Source organism: Coenobita brevimanus, chromosome 51 (assembly GCF_032717465.1).
Source record: "Coenobita brevimanus isolate Jiangsu-jjx chromosome 51, ASM3271746v2, whole genome shotgun sequence".
In the NCBI taxonomy this organism is placed as follows: Eukaryota; Metazoa; Arthropoda; class Malacostraca; order Decapoda; family Coenobitidae; genus Coenobita; species Coenobita brevimanus.
The window spans coordinates 18574472-18588135 of NC_137004.1; the positions used below are offsets into that span (position 1 = coordinate 18574472).

Below are 13664 nucleotides of genomic sequence, written 5' to 3' on the forward strand. Positions count from 1 at the left end.
GTTGCCCCTTATCTTGTTCTTTACACATTTCATTCGCTGTTTCAAAAAACAAAGTGGGAAAGCAACTATAGTTACGTTCCACCTACCTCTCTATGCTGCGTGTTTGAGGTGCGTCTTCCTGCTCGCCATGTCACAGTGGGTAGGAGGCACCGAGGAGAAAAGATACGGAATTATTAACTCTTACGGGCGAACACGAGACCAATGTAACGAGCTGGCTTGGTCAACAGATGGCATTGCGGTCGCCGGTGTGTCGTCTGTTTGTTTACATAAGTTGACAGGCGGGATGCGATGAGGCGTGGCGGTACAAATAAACATGGCTGTAAACCTTAGACACCGCTGTGTTGTTTGTGGGAAACCTGACGAACTGGAACTAACCTACGGTTTCGTTTCCTCCCAAAGGACAAAAAGGGGTGTATAAAACAGATGAAACAAACTGTTATGCATAAAAAGTTGTACTACGGTCATGAATGTTGGGGCAGATTAAGATGTCAACAGCTGAAACTGGGCCTCGGCACGTACGCCTAATATAAAAATCTGTAGAAATTACTATGTTTCTTTACACGTATGACAAAAGATACGTTGGGCATTGATAAGGGACATGTGAACTTGCTGAGGTAATACCGCCACACTCGCAACGCAGGATATTATTTACTGGCCCTCACACGATCAGTATTTGTTGACATTATTCATATTATGTTGCCGTATTATTGATCTTGTGAAAATTACAGTGAAGATATGCACTATCTGTTATTAAAGGATATTACTCGTATACCGATAACGGGAAATTACTATTATATGCAGGTAAGAGCCATAGAGAGAGAGAGAGAGAGAGAGAGAGAGAGAGAGAGAGAGAGATGATATCCACAGGGAAAAGGAAACACGAAATAGCCGAAGCACATGGGATATTTCGTGTTTCCTTTATCCATGTGAATATTAGCATATTTATGAATCGTGTGTTATTAAGTGATTTACTCGCAAATAGATAGGTAGATGGACAGATAGACAGACAGATGCCGCTATAGATACACAGATATCCACTGGTATATAGATATCCACAGGAATGTGGTAGAAGTGCGTCTGAAAACAATGGAAAGGAATTTTTTCTAGTACAGTCAACATTATACTTATGATTAACAGAGTTAAAACAACAAACGGCTATGGGTTTCTGTTGCCCGTCTGAATGTTTTCGGGATAATAATGTAACCTAACATCTATATACTCAATAAACAGATTATAATATTCTTGTCTGTATTATTAATATCTCCATTATATTCCAAGTCAAAGTCTTTTATCACTGGAATGAATCTTTGTCTCAAAATACATTATATGGGACACTATTCACCACCCTCATGTTATCAATGGTGATGGATGCTCATGCACATTATAATTATTTAAGATTAAATTAGTTTCACGTGGAAGGCTTATATATTTCCGATTCATAATCTAAACATAGTCTACCTCGTAACCGTTCTCTTATATCCCGTTCTCCCTTATCTCGCTTGTGCACAAGATGGCGTGAAGGTAATGGCCTCACAGTTTTAACGTTGAGTCATTACCCCGTATCGTTTCTCCACCGTGGTAGGGGGGGCGCAGTGGCACAGTGGTAGCTCGCCGGACTCGTAATCGGGGGATTGCGAGTTCGAGCCTCGCCCGGGCTGCCGTGCCGGGAGTGGTAGTTCGCTCCTGTAACCCTAGCGGGGCTATATAGTCCAATACAGGGCTTAGCTCGGGGGAACTCCATTTCTCCCTTTTTTTTTTTTTTTTTTTTTTTTTCCTCCGTGGTAGGAGGGGTGTGAGGGAGTGAAGGGCGAGGATAGATGGGAGTGAGGGGTTGAACTGCTGGGAGGGAGGGAGAGCAGAGGAGGCAGTGTGCGATTCAGAGGGATGATCGTTTATTTTTCAGCTCCTTTAGTCAGAGCTTGGTATATGGGTCGCCATTTGGTGGTTAATGTATTATCACTGAGTTCTGTTATTATATTTTAACACGCTTAAGACCGTCTGGTCATAGTTTGCTTTCAGTATGGAGAAAATATTTGCTTACGAGATATAGAATTTAAAGATGTGATTCATACCGAGAGGAATGTTACATGCCGATACCTGCAGGAATTTTGACCATGTCACACACGAAAGTATCGTCTAACATATTATTGTCACGTGAGATACTTTCACAGGGTTGCAAATGCCACATTTCAGCTAAACAGACGACTGACCCGGATTATGGTATCGTTAAAGGTTCGAACACATGAATGAACACTATCATTTGAGGTAGTTATGGTGTACTGGATTCTTTATAGGTTCTGTAAACTACGGCGTCGAGAGGATTCTAATACTTATCAGTACCATTACTGGTGTTCAGTTATATTAAAAGTCAGACCGTGAAGTGACGAGTTAATCATTTTTCAAGCCATGTTTCTAGGAACGAGAAAAAACTAGTCGTGCTTTAGCTCCTCCTGCATACTCGCTGTTACAGAGCATTGTACAAGTCATATGAGGGAAATGTCATTTACGTGAATTATATCTGTATATGCCGTATCTTTGCCTACAGCCTTATTGCACCCAGGTAACAGCTAATATGAAACTGCATTTTCATTTCATAGGGCCGTGTTTAAGCATATAGAAGGAATTTTTGACACTGATCTCGTATGTGAAAATATACGGAAATGTTCTGTTTTTATTCATAATGAGGACAGCCCAAGTCCGACCGAAACTGTTATATCTTCATACATACAAACTCATAATGCACTATTGGAATGTCCGCTCCGGTAGGTATGACTGACTGGTGTGTGACATCAAAAGACTTCTCTCATCAGCCACTTCTTGCATCCAGTGAAAGTCATAATGCATTATTTATTCAGGATCCTCATATACTACGTCCTGACAGCCAAGCTTGTATAATCCCCGTTTTGGATCACACACTCTCTCATCTACCTGGAATCACTCCCAACCATTCAACCCTTTTAACTCCCCCGTCCCATCTCTTCTTGCACTTCACACCCTCACACCCTCCTATACCATAGTGACATGCTGTACAAAAAGGCATACCTCTGACATGCAGACCATAGAGGCAGATGGAACATTACTTTTGTCCGGGGCTATACATGTGCACAGGCACCAGGGTAAAAGCAGAAGCATTATGCTCAAATGCTGAAGCTGAGTTTATTGAGAGAGTGTCGATGTAAGTGTTTTCTGCTGAACAACTTCACACATGGAAGAGGAGGAAAGAATACTTCCCCAGGATCCCTCCTTGTCGTAACAGGCGACTAAACGGAGTCATTTTATCTCCAAGCTCTCTCTCCTTCCTGTCCTTTCTCTTCTATTCTGTTCTACCTCTCCTTGATTTTTCCGCAGTTTTTTCCGGACTTTATTTTTCCTTTACTTACATCAGATTAGACCTTTGGTTTCATGGCATGAATACCTTAAGGACCTCATACTGACGTCCACCGTTTCTCTCTTGCTGGGTCAAGCCTTTCAACCAAGAGACCACCAAACCATTTCATCGCCAAGCTACTTCGCCAAGCCCCTTTAAAGTCAAGCCGCTTCATCGCCAAATAACTTCATCGCCAAATAACTTCATCGCCAATCTACTTCAACGCCAACCCCATTTCAGTGTCAAGACCACTTCAATGTCAAGACCGCTTCACCACCAGGACCACTTTAACGTCAAGACCATTTCAAAGCCAAGACCACCTCAACTCCAAGACCATTTCAACGCTAAGTCCACTTCAACGCCAAAACAACTTCTACAGAAAGACCACTTCTATGCAAGGACCATTTCAACGCCAAGACCACTTCAACGTCAAGACCACTTTAACACCAAGACCACTTTAACACCAAGACCACTTCAACACCAAGACCACTTCAACACCAAGACCACTTCAACACCAAGACCACTTCAACACCAAGACCACTTCAACACCAAGACCACTTCAACACCAAGACCACGTCAACACCAAGACCACGTCAACACCAAGACCACGTCAACACCAAACCACATCAACACCAAGACCACGTCAACACAAAGACCACTTCGACACCATGACCAACACCAAGACTTCCACATATCCTTCCCCTTTTTTGTTCCGTTGGCAGTCATATCTTTGCTCCGAATTAGTGCAGTATGGTCTTTGACACCTGGCGCTAGGAAGCCATTATTCAATTAAGTTCATTTTGAACAACTCATGGCAGGGTGATGTCAAAGTACGGTTACGATAATGATGTTGATGATGATGATAAAGGTGGTGATTATGATGACCATGATGCCAATGGCGGTGATGATGATTTCTACATTTTCTGGCCAGTGAACACTACTTTTATAATCTATGATAACGCTGCCTAAACAAACAGAACTTAGTCACCTCCTTGAGCTTTCTTCTATCGTCTCTCTCTTTTAAAGATCTCTCTCTCTCTCTCTCTCTCTCTCTCTCTCTCTCTCTCTCTCTCTCTCTCTCTCTCTCTCTCTCTCCCCCCCCCCCCTTCAATCCACATCACTTAATACTTCTACCAACACTATCCACGTTGTCCCATATGTCTCCCTCTTTCTTCCTCCACGAAGCGTAGAATCATAAACTAGCAAAATCCACATCCACGAGAAGCAGAACAAGCATTCATTAACTACTGGCTTCCATATTATAAAAAATGGCAAAAAGATAAATTACTCCAGTCTTTACGATCGTGGCTTCACGCTCGGGTAGACTGCATCGCTTCCAGTCAAAAATAAATTAGTCTCTCGTTGGTGACAGGTCAGGTGAAATAAATCGTGTTTACCGGGTCCGCTGTCAGCAATATCAAGCTGGACCCCTGATAGTTTCCCGTACAGTACACCAGAAATATATTTACTACAGAAATAAATCTGACTATCAAGTTTAATGCGAATTCGGTTAGCATGTAAGTCTAATCGCCTCGTTAACCTGTGAGGTTTTGCATGCAGGATGTATCCCTAATAAGAAAAAACAAAAAACGTATTATATACATTCATACACGTGTATATATATATATATATATATATATATATATATATATATATATATATATATATATATATATATATATATATATATATTTATATATATATATATGTTCGTGTGTGTGTGTGTGTGTGTGTACTGTATATTCCATTGGTCCCCAGTGTCCTCAATATAGGACGGAACTCGGCATTTTCCAAGCTTAATAAAGAAGGGAACCGGTAGGGACCTATGAGCTTAGCGACTATGAGCCGACAGGCGGAGGGCGGTATGCCTATGACCCTTCCAACAAAATCCCTCACACAGGAAATCTGGGAGCCAATGATATATATATATATATATATATATATATATATATATATATATATATATATATATATATATATATATATATATATATATATTGTATAGACTAGGAAAAATACACTGCGTTGCCCGGGCCAATAAGACGACACCTCTAATCCTATTTGTTCTCGTTCAGTCTTTCAACAATAGAAAGACCATGTACCTCTTACGCTTTTGAAGAGGGGTTATAAGAAGTCCAGGAACTTTCTGTTTCGGCTCTCAAAATACCGCACGGTATCTGTGCACACATGTTTACCATTACCGGTGACCTCAAATGACCTTCGACCAGTGATCTCAAATGACCACGGTGGTTAACCTTACAGCCTATGTCCGAACTCGAGGTCATGTGAGTCTTCATGCCAAAAATTGGGCTGCAGGGGTACCCGGTGTAGCTCGAGCCAAAAAGGCAAACACTCTACCGGTGACCTCAAATGACCCAGATCTGCATTTTGACTCCCTAAAACCATCCTTGGGTTACCCTGATTCAAAATATACATGAGTCTTGGGGCCTCTGGCTCTTGGTTTGGGCGTGATTGAAAAGTCTGTATAAAGAAAACAGTATTCAAGAAAAATACTTTGCAATATCCCAACTTGGCAAATTAGCGCTCAGAAGCAAACTTTCCATTTTACTTGTTTTGGAAACCTCCATAAGGAGATTTCCAAACTCCACTAACACTCTTTTTAGTAGCTTTCTATGATGCGCGGGAAGCTATTAACCCTCTTCCGTGGCCATATTCTCGTCGAGTCAGGAGGCTCTCTGGAACCACTTCCTTAGCGAGTCCTTATATATGTTCCGCTTTGCCATTTTCTTATATATTGATTATATATATTATATATTTTACTTTCGATACCTTTTTGAAAAGTATCACAGAAGTAAGGAATGGTGTTAGAGACTTTCCTATGCCCATTATACTCCTACTGTATTACGACTGCCAGTTATACACACACAGCCACCAGAAGTCAAGGGACCTCGCTCAGAATGCTCCGATTATCGAAGAATATGAAATACTGCGCTAGGATACTGATGACGAGCATGTCTTAACGAGAAAAGTTTTTCAAAGTTTTGTTTGTATATATATGTCAGTTTTGCTGGAGAGTGACTTTTTCACCTAGTGACACCGATATGATACAAACGTCCCTCAACTTCCTTGCCATTGACCGATAGGAGGATATGGACTGCAGGAGAATGGCAAGTTCTGCCTGTATCGTAATTTTAGTCCTTGTGTTCATCAATGACAGCAACATTTCAGTGTGTCTGTACACCCGAAAGCACTATAATTCCCCCCTCTCCCCCCACCGAGTAGCCGGAGTCGCGGCCAGTGAGCGACCAGGCGATCGAACAGCCCACAGCCACCGCCCCTACCCCAACCATAGTGAAAGCGTTGTTGGATAGATGTGGAACGGCCAATGCTGGTGATGTTACAATGTGTCATGATTGTTTTTACAGACAATCAGAACTAGTAGGAGTAAGTATATACAGGTAATTAATGTGTAATACTGTTGTGTTGTCCACAACATATGAGAAAAGAATGAAAATGAAAGAACACCTACAATGGATTACTGGTATTGTATGTGTTATTGTCTATATACTTACGTCCTGTATTATAATGTTACCAATAAGTATAGTATTGTGAACAACATCTGTCGAAAGATATGATGTCTTTTCTCATCCATTCTGTCTCCGACCTCCACCACCCTACTCTCTGGGTTCCTGTCACCACAAAACGTCACTTTTACCCTCTCGTCCTCATGTCCATCCCATTGTTAACCAGCATAAACTAAGATACTGATGAAATGATCCGTCAGGTATTGATCATAATGATATTATCATACACCTCTGTATTCAGCATCAACAAATCTATCTATTTATCTATCTATCGCCAGACGCCACAATCCCGTAAGGGGTGGCCATTTGACTTTGATTTATTTGTTTTATGGGGAGGGGCACTAATCCTCCACCAACCCACTTGTTGACACGTAGGGACCACGTATGGTTTGGTTATATGGTTACCACCCAGCGTAGTAAATGGTTTCTTGGCTTACAGGAAACCATTTGGCTTGTCACTCAATGTAAAGCCACCTGTAAAGGAAAGAAAAGCAATAAGAAGCGACAGGAAAGATGGGAGAAATATGAAGAGAGGAGGGCAGACACAGAAATAGAATGATAAAGGCTAAGGAAGAAGTAGGCAGCTCTACATCAAGTGAATCAACAAATCAATAATATATAATACTTCGGTATATCTGCAGCTATTTCATCCTGTTGTCGGTATATCTGCCAGCTATTTCATCCTGTTGTCAGCAGTTACGTGACATACACACTGCAAGCTAGAACTTATGTTACAAGGACATACAGTTGTTTATTTTTAACACTAATTTTGTGTGGTTTTGGACGTCCATTACTTTATATTAACGTGGCAATTTAAACCTTACATGATAAACACGTAAGGTTTATGTTCCTGTCGTTATTAGGTGAACGAAACGAACTAGGGATCGGCTCTGACGAACTACAAACTCTCTGCCATAATGAAAATATGCCGACACAACAGTGACACAGTGTCATTATGCATAGGACTGACCCACATTCAGTTATATACATAATGACATTGTGTCGCTGCTGTGACGAGATGTCGGAATATTTTCGTTTTGGCAGAGTTTGTGGTTCATCAGAGCCGATCCCTGATTAGTTTCGTTCATCCAATAATGACAGGAACATAAACCTTACGTGTTTATAATGTCAAGCTTAAATTGCCACGTTAATATGAATTAATGGACGCCCAAGACCACACATAAATAGTGTTAACTATAAACAACCGCCTGCCCTTGTAACACAAGGACATATGATCCTTCTGTGTATGTCATAACAGCATGCAACAGGATGAAACAATTGGCGGGTATACCGAGGTATTGTATGTTATTGCTTTGTTGATACTTAATACAGATGTCTGTGGAAATATTACTATGATCAATACCTAACGGATCATTTCATCAGTATCTTAGTTTATGCTGGTTAACAAAGGGCTGGACTTAGGGACGAGGGGGTAAGAGTGACGTTTTGTGGTGACAGGAACCCAGAGAATAGGGTGGTGGAGGTGGGAGACAGAATGGATGAGAAAAGACATCATATCTTTCAACAGATGTTGTACTTATATGTAACATCACAATACAACCCGTGAGTATATACACAATAACACATAATACATTTTATGCCTTCTTTCATTTTTGTGCCTTTCTCGTATATTGTGGATAATAGAACAGTATTACACATTAAATACCTATATATACTTACCCCTACTGGTTCTGATTGTTAAAACAATCATGACATTGTAACATCACCAGCTTTGGCCGTTCCACATCTATCCAGCAACGCTTTCTCTGGGGTTGGGGTAGGGGCGGTGGGTGCTGGCTGTTCGATCGCCTGGTCGCTCACTAGCCGCGACTCCGGCTACTATGGGGGGAGGCATTAGTGCTTTCGGGTGTACATCCAACCAGGGCTGCTGGATCGCTGCCATTCACCTGCTAGATGGCTTTCATCCTTAAGAAGAATAAGCCGTCACCGAAAGTGAGATAAGGAAAGTAAACAGGTTGTGGAAGTGCTCGATGACAGACACACCATTATTAGAACATACTAATGAGCTTCAGCATCGTCATATGAAGCCATCAGGTTCCAGATTCTCAAAACAAACGGCCGATTACAGGGAATGTATTCTTTCAAATGGCTGTGTACATGATCAGGTTAATGCTTCTGCCTGTAGGTATGAAATCCTACTGAACAGCACACTGACTTTCGAAGGAAACTTTCATATGAAAAAAAAAAAAAAGCAAAATTCGCCGAACCGAATAGACAACAACGGTTTTAACAGTCTATTCTCTTATTCATTAGTTTTGTACTTCATTCTCAGTTGTTTTATGTCCACGATGCCTAACATCTCCGGGCATGTGCGATAATATTGCAACTTCATACAAGTACAGCAATGAGGCAATTGGTGGACGCTCTAAAAGTTCAGGAACAATTCCCCCCCCCCCCGTCTCTCTCTCTCTCTCTTTCTCGTATCTATCTATCTATCTATCTATCTATCTATCTATATATATATTGTTACGGAACAGAGAGAGATAATGAACACTTCAAGTGAGAATACAAAAATCACTACTGTCCCGCAAAGTTCCAGGTTCAAAACAAAAGAGTTAGGTAAAATTACAAGTTAAAGTTTAATGCTCAAACTAACAACTAAACATTCAGGACTCATAAGGATAATGTAATGGCAAAAACAGGCTAAATATATGGTTAACTGCAATAGCCTCTATTAACACGAAATTAGAAAGAGTAAATTTATCTAAGTCAGCCCTGATAAAATGAGAAAACCGGATAATGCTCAGTTAATGCAAGATGTATTATTAGAGATACAAAATATTATTAATAATGGCTGACATCAAAACTCTACATGAATCACAAATAGCCTTACCAGGCCTACGAATTAACACCCTATGCCATACAGTACAAGAAAAAAATGTAATAACACATACTCAAATTACACAGCAGCTAGATGGTTGGAGACTTCCTGAGCACTCACAAAAATAATAACAACTGTACAGGGGAGGACAGAGATGTGAACAAAGTGAGGAGTAGATCTAAGTGGCAATTAATGCAGAGACTGAACTCATTATATAGGGGCCGGCAGAGCTTGATTCAACTTGCAAGAAGGACGCGCAAATGAGTGCACAGAGGACGAAGAGTTGACACTCCTGCTCTGAACAACAGAAAGAACGACTTACTCTACTATAAGGGGAGAAGGGGGGAGTGAGGTAGAACACGCGAGCCTGGTCACTATGGAAGCCACGAGGCGAATCGTGATCAAACATGCAGCATACTGTACGTTAGAATTATACAAAGGATGATGAAATCATAGGCTATGTAACAATATATATATATATATATATATATATATATATATATATATATATATATATATATATATATATATATATATATATATATATATATATATATATATATATGTGTGTGTGTGTGTATAGATAGATAGATAGATATATTTCTTAGGCCTCTCCTTGACGTTTCCACTTTTCCCGGTCTTGTGCTGCTTCTTTCCATTCCAGAACTCAAAGATCTCTAGCGAATTTTCTGCTTTCATCGCTTGCTCTTTCTTTTATGTTTGGGACCTTGTACCGTACCTTCTGATGCAATTGTTAATTTCATCACACCACCTTGTTGTTGGTCTTGCTCTTGGTCTTCTTCAAACAGGTATTACCCAGTCTGTTGTTTTCCTTGTCCATTTGTTGTTTCTACAATATGGCTCGCCCATTGCTATTTCTTCTTTTTTATTAATTTCATTACACATCCTGCACCAGTCCTTTTCCAAATTCAAGTTGATTCTTATCTCTTCATTGATTCCTAGCATCTTTCCATGCTTCTCTGGGCACTTCCTAACTATCTTACCAATGATTAGGACATAGTCCATGTCTCTGAGCCGTGAGTAATTACAGGAAGAAAACATTAATTATAATCTTTTCACTGCAAACACAATGGTAAAGTGTCCTTTACTAAGCTACTTTGTCTACCAAACGCTCTTCAGCCCAACTTTATACATCTTATTTCTGGTTCTCACAACGGGTTAGTCTGTACATACGAAGTCATCAGCTAGTTAAAAAACTTCGTTTTGGATTCTTATTTCTTATGATTTTTTATTTGTTATTCATCTTCAGTCCCACGCACAGGCTTTCTCTGTTTAAATCTTTTATCTACTGTTGCAGTTATCTACCAGATCCACAAAACATAACGATGTCACCTGCGAACCTAAGTTAATCAGATATTCATTCCCTACTTTAATCCCTTTATTGCTCCAGTAAAGCTTTCTATATACTTCTTCTAAACATACAGGAACAGTTTTGTTGAGATAGTATCGCCTGTTTTGCACCCTCTTTATTGGTGTTTTTCCAGTGTCTGTACGAAGCTCAATGATCACTGTTCCGTCTCTGTACATGTCTTCCAATATTTTACAGTAGATCTTATCTACACCCTGTCTACGAATTGAATTCCACACCACTATTGTTTCTACTGAATCCAAAGCTTTTTCGTAATCAATGAACGCCATACACAAAGGTTTCCTGTACTCATTTGTTTTCTCAGTTGTTTTTTTTTTTTTTTTTTATTTACTCTATGTATGTTGTCGATAGTTGAGACTTCACTTCTAAAAACTGCTTGTCCCCTGGTCTGGTGAGAGTCTAGCCCGTCTCAGATTTTGTTGGTGATGATCTTTGTAACTTGTACATAATTGACAACAGACTAATTGGCCGGTAGTTTTTATATCTTGCAAGTCTCCTTTCTTCTGGACAGACACCTTATATATAGATATATATGTATACCACTAAAATTTTCTTCCTTCCCTCCCCCCTGTTTCCCAACATCTCGTCGCACCACTTGCTGGTTACAGGCTCATTGTGATCCAGCTTGGAGAAAGCTCCGCCCTCCGTGGTACCCAGCCTCTGCCTATGTATCTGTCGACTTGTCTATCTCTCCCCACCAGTATCAGTCACATCACTCTCTAACCCCCACCTCGATACTGTCTGGCCTGGCACAAGCCTCTCTGTATCTACTACGGTATATAACTTATCTAGATATTTCCTTCCCCTCCCCCCTTCCCAGCATCTCGTTGTACTGCTCGCTGAGTTCCTGCTGTGTGTCGTCCGGCCAGGTACAGGCCTAAGTCCATCAGTGTATTAATGCCTTGGTCCCCAATATCTCCTCACGCCACTCGCTGGCCTCCTGCTGGATGTCATTCGGCCTGGTACAAGTTCACCCTGGATTGTGTCTATGTATCTGTCTTGATAGATAGATAGATAGATAGACAGTTAGACAGAGATAGATGTGTACGTCTGTCTATCTATGCTTTGTCTGTCAGACTATCTATCTACCTAGCAACCATTCTTTCTCCCCCTCCCAGCATCTCGTCACATCACTCACTCGCCTCCTGCTCCGTATCCTCCGGCCTGGTCCAAGCCTCACCCTCGGTGGTGTCCTGTCTTTCGTCACTCCACGCCTCTTGTCCTCTCAAGCGCTGCGTCCACCGCCAGAGGTCAGGCGAAGAGGTCAAGCAGGCCAGGAAACAGGTCAGTGAAGTCTATACGGTTGGTGGGGGTCAGGTCCAGCAGGTCAGTGGGTGTATGATACAGCAAGTAGGAGAGCTCAAGCAGGTCAGCGAGGTCAAGCAGTTAGGTTGGGATGAGATTAGGCAGGTCAGAATAGGTAAGGTAGAACAAATGGATGTTGAAGGTATGACCACATGAATGTAAGTATGATTTTTTATCTATAGAATTACAGTTAGATCAGTATGAAAGTGGATGAGCGACATCAAGCTGACGGTCTGGATGATTTACTTAAGGGAAGACTTAGATCTAAGGAACAGTACAAACTGGCAGTCTTCTAAAACCTACCAGTGTTTGATATTATTTAACATACCTTTCATTGCAGGTACTTCTATACGTACATCACATTTATAAGGCTTTATTATACATTTAAATATCGGTGCATCTTGAAGCCATGAGATAGCTGTAGTGATTTTCTTTTATTGCATCTTCATATCAACCTTTAATATCAGAGATGTGCTGCGTTATTTTTGTCCTGAGCCTTGCATTTTATTGTATTAATAATAACTGTTCTTTAGTAACGATTACTGTTATTTTATTTACCAGATTTATTGGATTTCTGAGAATTTCATGGCCACTTATTTTTCTAATCACAATGCAGAATGAACACAACCAGCAATTTTCTTCATATTTGGCACATCATTGTTCATTTCAAACAAATCTGTTGAAATTTTCACAGCTTATGGCACACGAAGTAATCTGCTTGTGAAACAAAAATGGCATTTGGTGTTCAAATAGCTATGCATACATAAATATAAAAAGAAATATCGAAAACTGATTTCTTAAAAAAAAAAATCCAATTTTCTTCTCAGAGCAATAGAAATATGTTAATTTCATGATAACTGCTTGCTGTAAGCCACGTTCTAGTCACAAAACACTGACAAACAAGTGTGTTTTCCGTGAAGCTTTGATTATATACATACTCAGATTAATATATGACAGTGATTATAGTGATTTAGAGAAACATTCATAGACTCTGAATATATAACTGTATAAAATGTACAAAATAGATGCTTTGTCTTATAAACCTGTTACCTAAGCACCAAATTGAAAAGAAACTGGATCTGGTATTCGGAATCATAGCCATGGTATAGCTATTACGAATACAAAGCTCCGTGTCAAGCGAGAAACTGTACAGCTCTGAAAAGCTCTGAAGAAATTTGGTTAAAATTTATTTTGTTAGTCTACATTCATAAATTG

General features: G+C 40.3%; 1 protein-coding gene across 1 annotated transcript in view; it reads left to right on the forward strand.

Moving 5' to 3' along the window:
* The window catches only part of LOC145400182 (allatostatin-A receptor-like), a 203453-nt gene that overhangs the window by 164056 nt on the left and 25733 nt on the right, over nt 1–13664 (forward strand). The window contains exon 6 of the mRNA XM_080272694.1: nt 12263–12428. Within this exon, the coding sequence (XP_080128820.1) occupies nt 12263–12428 (166 nt within the window). The remainder of the gene's footprint in view (nt 1–12262; nt 12429–13664) is intronic.